The following is an 8,718-nucleotide window of genomic DNA, read 5'->3' as shown; positions in this document are numbered from 1 at the left end:
CGAGGGTCCTGTGAGGGTTGGAACAGCCCTGGGAACTGGAAGGAAAGGATGCAGAGCCCTGGCACACAGCAAGGGGATTCAATCCCTCTGCCCCAGATCTCTGGCAAGTGCTTAGGGCTGGAATTGCTGCAGAAAGCTGATGCACCACAGGGAGCCTGTGTTCTGCATCCCTTCCAGGCAGGTTTGGAGAAGAGCTGTCACACAAAGGAAGGGACACACCGTTAGAACTGACCTAAGATTAGCTAGCTAATGAAATCCACAATTGGTCCAGCTAAGATTTTTTTTGCCCAAAAGTTTTAAAAGTTGAGAAAAGTGATAACCCAGAAATGGGGCATGTTTGCCACAAACCACAAGGCAGCTGAACAGCAGCTCAAAACACTGCAGGTTTAGACTTAAAATTTACTGGGGCAGAACTTGAGTCCTCCTGCTTTTCTAGTTCATGGTAGCTCTTTCTACAGTACAATCCAAGAGAAAACACAAATAAACAGAATTTAAAGTTTCTTCCAACCATTTCCTGTCTGTAGATGTTTGGCATTTGTTGGAATTATGGCTAATTTGGTGCCAACACAAACACTCCACTACTTTGATCTAGTTGGGAGAGAAGGAGCAAACAGAATATTGTTAAATATCTTTTTGCTATTTTGGGAAGTAAGAAGCCAGCATTGCAACAGTATTATAACAATACAGTTATGATATAATCATCAGTATTACTGATTGCAAGCTACAGTTTGGTGACTTTTAATTTACATTTTATAACACAACTTTTAGATATTAATATCCATCTGGAAGCTCTTTAGTTCTGTATACTCGAAACATTACAAATCCATTACATCCATGCATGGGGTCATAAAACACGGGAGAATTAAGACAACTCCCCCTTCTCTGGGATTTCTAAAACTCTTCACTGATTATGTTTTCTAAACCATTTCTGTAACTGCTTGTTCTTGTAGAATTTACTTTTCATTTGCTTCTTTACAAGTAGTGGAGAAGTAGAACTGTTATTCCAGGAAATGTCTTCCACAGCATGCCCTTCTTAGAAATGTAAGTACATTATCTGCTTTACACAAAAACCTGCAGGCACTCAAGGTGTTTATCTACACTGTAAAATTTCTTGTATGTATACAATGTGTTCATTTCAACAAACACATGACATCTAGGATGTGGCAGTGACAAAAGGAAGGTAAATCTATTGCCCATGGTAAGGCACATATTTATTTAGTTTTCATTCTTATTTTAAGCATTCCCACAAATGTATGACATGCCTTATTGCTCAAAAAAACCAAACCCAAAAGAAGTATGGCTGTAAATTGAGTTACAGTAGAAATGCTTAAATATTTGGAGGACTTGATCAGAGGAAGATAATTCTGTGGGTTCTTAAAAATACTTACAAAACAAAATAAGCACGCAGAGTAGATACTGAAAAATTTCCTGATTTCTAGTGTCAATGGCTTCAAAGTTCAGAATGACCAGGATGATTACTACATCATTTTCTTGCTGCCTCTGAGCATGCTTTCTGTGAATTTCATGGCTCTTCCTGCTCGAAATACTAAATTTTTCAATGAACAAAGGTTGTGGAATGAGAGAGAAAAAAAAAAAAGTAGAAGTACTGCTGTACTATAAAATTGTGATGGAAAATCAGCTAAATACTGTCCTGAAGAAGTGAGCTCTCCCTGACAATTCCACAGAATTTGTATGGATTATTGGGAAATCAGCCTCCTGTGATAGGACCTGGAGTTGGTTTGCGGGTTATGGCTTCATGGGGCATGGTTTTTTCTACAATTACTAAAGACAGTGCAAATAAAACTTACAATCAAGACTTACTGCAGGGGTAGGTTGTGCCCATTAAGTAGAACAAAGTCTGGCATTGCCGTTATCTTCCAGCTACAAAAGGTCTTTTCCCCCTCTAAACGTTTATGGTGCAGTTAAGCAAGAAATACAGTGGAGCTTACAACGTGTTGAACAGAACACGCAGCTGTAACTTCAATTGTAAAATCACACATAAATGGAACTAGATCGGGGGGCAGAGGGGCGGTGGGAAATACATTTTAAAAACACTACAAATAAATTCTAGGGCACTATTAGAGCAGAGCACCCCCCGACAGCCGGACCCTCGGGGAGCGGCCCCGCAGCCGCTTTCCCATGGGGATGCGAGGCTCGGAGCGCTGGCCGTGCCTGCCTGTGCCGGATTTCCGCCGCAGCCCGCCCTGGCCCGTTCGAACGGCGATGGAGCGGCAGCCGGGCCGGGGGCCGGGCCTGTGACGGGCGCCTGTGCCCGCCCCGGCTCTCGGTCTCCGCCCGGCAGGGCCGAGCGCCCGGCGCCGCGCCCGCCCCTTCCCCTTTCCCTTCCCCTTTCCCTTCGCTTTCCCGTCCGTGCCCGCGGCGGGCCCGGGCGGCTCCCGGAGCAGCGCCGGCAGCAGCGGCCGCAGGTACCGGGGCCGGGGAGCGGGCGGGGGGAGCCGCGCGGGGCCGCGCAGGCCGCGGGAGCCCCGGGCCCGGCCCTGCCCCGGCCCTGCCCCGGGCCCGGCTCTCCGCGGCGGCGGGGCCGGGTGCGAGCTGCCCGCCCCGGCCGAGCCGAGCCCTGCGGCAGCGGCGTGCGAGGAGCACTGGCACCGCGGGCGGGGTGGGGATGAGCATCTTGCCTTTGTTAATTAATTAATTAATGAATTAATTGTCAGGTGTGCCACAGACCCGCTCTCCCAGAGCATGAGCTCGTGCAGCTCCCCGCGTGTTTCGCCAGGTGTGTGAGGGGCAGGCGGAGCTCATCCGCTGCCAAAGCTTCGCACAAAGTTGCGCGGCTGAGGCGCGGGTTCCCCGCGGCGCTGCCCGCAGCAGCCGGGCCGGATCCGGCACCGGGGGCAGCTGTTGCTGCCGGGATGGAGCGGGCGGTGCCTCCGGCAGGGACCCGAGGAGCGATGGCACTGCCCCGGTGCCCGCTGCCAGCAGCTCTGTGCCGGCACCGAGAGCACCCGGCCACTCACGGGGCAGGGGCTGCACGAGCTTTGGGGCTTGTGGCGGTCTCAGTTCCACGGCGTGGAAAACATCGAGTGTTCTTTGAATGCTGTTTCTAGTTTTTTATAACACAGGTGTTCTCTGGCATCATTTTTGCATCTTTTACCCCTTTTTTGGGTGTTTCCTGAAAGTCAGGATTTAAATACTGGCTTGATATTTTAGGCTGAAAAAACTAATTTTTCTTTGAAGGGCTTAGACTTTTTAAAAAAGGAGAGCCTGGAGTGTGTTTTGAGTCAAGGGCTAAAAAACTGAGGGCAGTTAAAATAACAAATGATTCTGAAAACCTGTTCAGGAGTATGTGAAATGGTGAACATTAGTCTTTATAATTCTAAGGTAACGTTTTCTGTACTTTAATTTGCTGAGTGCTACAGATTTAAAGAAAAACCTTGCATTTTGATAAGACAGCCTTTATGTACAGTAGAGTTCTAGAAGTCAAAGTGTGTGATGTCAGTGAGATGTGGTTTTATTTTCACATATTTCATACAGTATCAAGTGAATGCTTGGGTAGGAAGATGCATTGCTTGTGTGTGTCCATTCAGGAGTCAGGCTGAAGAATAATGAATTAAAGTGACTGACACCATGACAACCATAAGACAGAGAAGGGTTGGAAAAGGCACAGAAGCAGCTGAAGATCAGCCTTCAGAGGAGACAAATGTGAAGCCTGATGGGAAAATTCTGCCTGGTGGGTAATGAAAAACAAAGTGACATTATGGCTTTTCAGTAGTGTTTTGGTTTTGATCTGTCCTAAGCACAGCTCAGAGCTAGGCATGTGCCAAATGCATTTCCATACTTGAATATCACAAAAATTAATTGGATGAGACAGAGAGTCTCATGCAGATTGCTGCCTGTCAATCTTACCTATCTCTGTTTTAAAATCCTAATTTAAATTGGCGAGAGCAATTGTTTCAATTTATTATTGATGACACACTATCAGCTTGTGTGTAGCCATCCAAAGTTCTTCAAAGAATCCCAGTCCAAATCATTGGTAACATAAAAGGATTTGAAGACAACTGATAAAATGTACTTAAAATAGGAAGGTTGCATATAAAATCTGAATTTAACTGCAAACATTTGCTTTTTAATTTATAGGACACTGGCTAGGTAAATTTAAAAGAGCCTCATTAAGTGTCCAAATTCCAGGATCTGTTTAAGTAAGGAAATTCTGACAGCATTTTTGTATGGAATTATAACTTTAGAGCTGACAAAGTTCCTTGTTTCTTGGGGGGATTTTTAGATTAACTTATTTTAAGGGATATTTTGTTCTAAATTCTAAATGTTTCCCTGCATTTGGGCAGATGAAAGGAAAGTTCTGTGGTTGTTTCTGCACAAACTCATGTAGGCTATGTACAAAAAGAGTAAGAGGTCATAGCTCTCCTGCAGCCCAGCCCTCTGCTCCATGGAATTGCAGTTGGAGCCCTTTAGCAGATGTCACACACAGTATGAAACAGCCATTTCAAAGATACAATTCCAGATCACAAATCCATATTAAACCTTACCTTAACATTGAAAATACAAAAGCCCCAGGATTGTAAGTGCACAGTGAAGGCCTGGAGGCCAGAACACATCCTTTCTTTGCCATCACCCCATCCCTGCCCTTGCTCCTGTGGCAGCAGGAGCCCAGCTGCAATTCAGAGCATGGCACCATCATCAAAGGCTGCTTTGGCTGCTCTTCAGTCTCTTTGTGGGTATTTAGTGAGGCTTCTGAACCTTCACTGTTGTTTTTTACAAAAACTGGCCAACCCCCCCAAAAAGGCAGCTGTTTTTAGACCTTTCTTGTGAATTTCTTGCTTTGTCATCAGTCATGCTGTATTGCTTGAATTTAAAAAGTTCTGGAAGATATTTCAATTCAGATTTACAAATTAGTTATGGCATTGAGCTAAACTTGTATAAGATCATGGTGTTCTTAAATTTAAAGTAGGCCAATTAAGGCACACTTTATTTCACTTTGTATGTAAATAAAATACTCTGATTTTCCTATATGAGAAAATAAAAACAAAAGATGTGTTAAAGCCAGGTGTCTGTTACCTGCAGAATGTAAAGTGTACTAGCATAGGCAATGGATCAATGGCTTTCCAAAATCTCCATAGGTTCAGTAATATGTTTCACAGTTACAGACTGAAATATTTTTCTTCCAAGGTCCTCCAGGTGGAAAGCTGTGGAGCATACTCTCAGTAACTGTTGGTGGAATTGTTGCCATTTCTCTTGGACTTCTTACTTCTGTTTATGTAGCTACACTGCATGAAAATGACCTGTGGTTTTCCAATATCAAGGTAACAATAATTTTCCTTGTTTCTTCAGTAGTTTTGTGCAGCATTAATATGAGCATTATGAAATTTCATTTTTTTGGGTACTTGTATTGCAACATGCTCAAGACCAGAATATTTAATATTCTAAAATTCCATTTAAAAAAAGCTGTGCTTCCCTTCCCACCATACTTCATCAGTTCTATAAATACCTGTCCCCAATTTTTTCTCTAAAAATATTGCTAGAGAGTTCCTGTTTGAGTTGTAGCTATGGTTCTTCTAAAATTTGATCTTTATCTGCAATAGAACTTCAACATTTTGCTATATCTTTTTCTATAATCATCTTACTTTTTTCCAAAGCAATCTAAAATTAAAATAAAAACCAGCTGTTAAAAGTATGCAAAATCCTGGCACACAGTTCCCGAATTGTATTTCCACCATTGTAATATTATTTAATATTATTTTGTAATACAGTTTAGGGACAGTCTCTTGCTATTCAAAACTAATTTTATGTAATGTCATCCTAAATGTGCAACCCTCAAAACATATTTCTGCCATTCAGTAATGTCAACCCAACCATTCCCAAGACCCAGGACTGACTAGTTTTTTCATAGAATCACTGCAGAGAAAATAATGCAGCTGTACCCACAGCTAAATTTAACCAGAGAAAAGAACAGGTGAGTCATTTCCCTTTCAAATGCCTAAAATCCATTCTGCTAGGTCTGTGTAGTGTATTGTTCAAAGAGTACATTTATTTAACTGGAATACTTGCCTTGCAATATGTCTTTTCTATGCTACCCTTTTTGTGGCCCAGAAACATTTATATTCCCCCTAATACAAATAATTTGCATTTCCTGCAACAATTGCTGTTGTATTATACCTATAATTGTGTTGTGCCCACCCTTATCTTCCCTTGATTATATAGAGAGGTTGTACTCAATATATGGAAGGTACACCTTGGGTTTGCCTTTTCCTTCCACAAGCAAATAGTGAATAATTTCAAGGTGTTGAATATTTCCAAGTACAAGCAGCATGGGCTTGTGGCAATGTATGAACATCATGGATGCATCTTTTTTATTCTGTCAGACTGACCCAGAGAAGCACAGAGTTCACTGAAATAAGCTGCTCTGTAGTTATAATTAAGTTGTCCCCTCAATGTGTGAAACAGTTGTTTTATTTGATAATTATTGTTTTCATTTTAAGTACACTGGAATGCCCCTAGATATCCAAAACTGAAATAAACCCCTCTAGTTTTTTGTAGTCTGGATTCTGTTGTCTTTGTAGCTGTTATTTCATCCCATGGAAGTGATGGATAGCTGGTAACACTGCAACAAGAGCAATTTCAGCCAATTTGAGGGAAAGATTCTAAAAGCATTAAGTTCATCTGGCAGCAGGGTAGAGGAGAAAGAGCTGCAGACACTCCCTGGTCTCACAGTGTCCCTTCTTCAGAGGGATGTGATCTCCACCAGAGCATGCATGTGGAGATTGCACAGTGCTCACTTGAAACAAAGTACTGCTTTAGGAGGGGCAGGGGAAGAGAAGAGTGCATATGAAGAGTCTGAACTTTCCTGCAAAGCTGAGGCAGGGAGGCTCATCCCAATATCTGTAAAACAAACCACAGCTGTCTCTGTGCCTGTGTGTAGGAGTGTGGTCTCTCCAGGGATATGTGCATGTTTTCCAGCACTTCTCAACTGGCTAATCTTTTCATTACAGCACATACTTTATACTAAGAAAGATAAGACCCTCAAAAATCACATGGAAAATAAGTGGAAAAGGTGCTTTCTTCTCTAACATTTTATAGTTTGGCCAAAGCATCTATTTTTGCAGATATTAACTGAACTTTCCAAAAGTTTGAAAAGTGTAAATTTTATTTTAGTCCTTACCTCTGCCCAGATTCTCAGAAGGGAGAGCTGCAGTCTAATCCTTGCCCCACAATTATTGCCTGCCTTGGTTAGTGAAATACAGAGGTGATCTCATTTCATTATATTTTCATTAAACATAACATGGAATAAATGGATGCATTACAAATGCACATCCAGTGTTTTATTAATCCCCATGATTGTGAAATACAGTAGAGCAACATCACTGCTCTTCAACATAGGAAAAAAATTCTAAATCACTTCTATTTCCATCTATTTTAAACTACTACCTTCAGTTGTAAATGGAGCAAATTTGATGATTTATGTTGTTGAAATCTGATACAAAAAATATGTAACAGTTACTATTCCCCTGAACTTTGTTTCTTTCATCCAATAAGCTACAATTAGTCAGATGCTAAGAATTCATGCCCAAAAAGATCTGTGTAGCAACTTAATTTACAGAGATGTAATGGAGACCTGTTTTGTCATCTTTCCTTCTGTATGAAAGTACTTTTCTATTTGAAGATCTGCAGTGTTTTCCTGACACTTCTGCACCAGGCAGATATTTGTACCTGCACCTTTTAGGTGCAAAAGGTGGAATTTTGGTTCTGAAGACCCCACTGATACATGAACACCACAACTGCATGTTTAAAAAGTAGGCAGTTGTATTCAACCCTCAAAATGGGAAGTAAAAAGAGTTGATTATGCAAAGTCATGATTCCTAACTCCTAAATAATTGGAGTCAGGACTTGCACACACACTTGCAGTGATTGCCTTTCTGTAATTTCAGTTGCAATTCATCGAAAGCCAGTTCAGATTTGGGTGTCTTCCAGCAATGGTTCACCCAAGTAGAAAAACTGTCTGGTCGTTGTTCAACTGTTGTGCTGTATTTTGAATATTGCTTTCAACAGTGCATTGATATCAGCTGCTGCTCTGTGTGTGAGCCTTGTTCTTGTTTGCTGGTGATTGTGCCTGCTATTATCCATTAGCCATGGTCACAGGAGAAAGATGTACCATTGTTTTCTTACCAGAAAAACTGAAAAAGCACATCTTGAAGCGTGGTTTATGCAATGGAGGAATATGCAATGAAGGAAGTACACAGTTGTTCCTTGATTTTTTTTATTTCAAGACTTCCTGAAAGAGTGACCAAAAAAAAAAAAAAGAAACAGAAAAGATTCAGCATATCATGATACCTAGTCAGGAGCTGTGTTTGTGTCCCCTTCCAGCAGGGATCACAGGTTACAATCACTTAAATTGATCAACTAATTATTTTTTAAAAATTTTGAATCTCTTCTCATATACATTAAACCAACAAACATTTCTGTTTGTGATGGTGGAAGTCAAAACAGATTTCTTGTCCAAAAATTCTTTTCTCAGTTTTCTGTAAATGTTCTGGCATAACACATCTGAAATGGCTTGTCTATTTTCAGTGATTTGCAGTAGCAGTTTAGTGGCTGCCCCTCCAGTGTAGCATCTTTTGGGAACAGAATCTGCTATGCAAATAGCAAAATGAGGGGCCATTTCTCCTGTCAGCCACTGCTTCTTCAACTGCAAATTCTGAAGACACTTTGAACAGGAATAAGCTAAGGCCATGTAGCAAATTCATA

General features: G+C 41.7%; 1 protein-coding gene across 3 annotated transcripts in view; it reads left to right on the top strand.

Moving 5' to 3' along the window:
* Positions 1-2,329: 2,329 nt before the first annotated feature.
* The window catches only part of DPY19L3 (dpy-19 like C-mannosyltransferase 3), a 34,754-nt gene continuing 28,365 nt past the window's right edge, over positions 2,330-8,718 (top strand). For all 3 annotated transcript variants that reach the window (XR_010784296.1, XR_010784297.1, XM_066557204.1), the window contains exons 1-3: positions 2,330-2,426; positions 3,549-3,691; positions 5,146-5,279. Coding sequence is in view for 1 of the 3 variants with exons in the window: in XM_066557204.1 (XP_066413301.1) it covers positions 3,589-3,691; positions 5,146-5,279 (237 nt within the window). In the remaining 2 variants the exon portion in view is untranslated. The remainder of the gene's footprint in view (positions 2,427-3,548; positions 3,692-5,145; positions 5,280-8,718) is intronic.

Source organism: Molothrus aeneus, chromosome 11 (assembly GCF_037042795.1).
Source record: "Molothrus aeneus isolate 106 chromosome 11, BPBGC_Maene_1.0, whole genome shotgun sequence".
NCBI classification, from domain to species: Eukaryota; Metazoa; Chordata; class Aves; order Passeriformes; family Icteridae; genus Molothrus; species Molothrus aeneus.
Note: the sequence above shows the minus strand (reverse complement) of the source record. Positions and strands in the feature narration are given on the sequence as shown.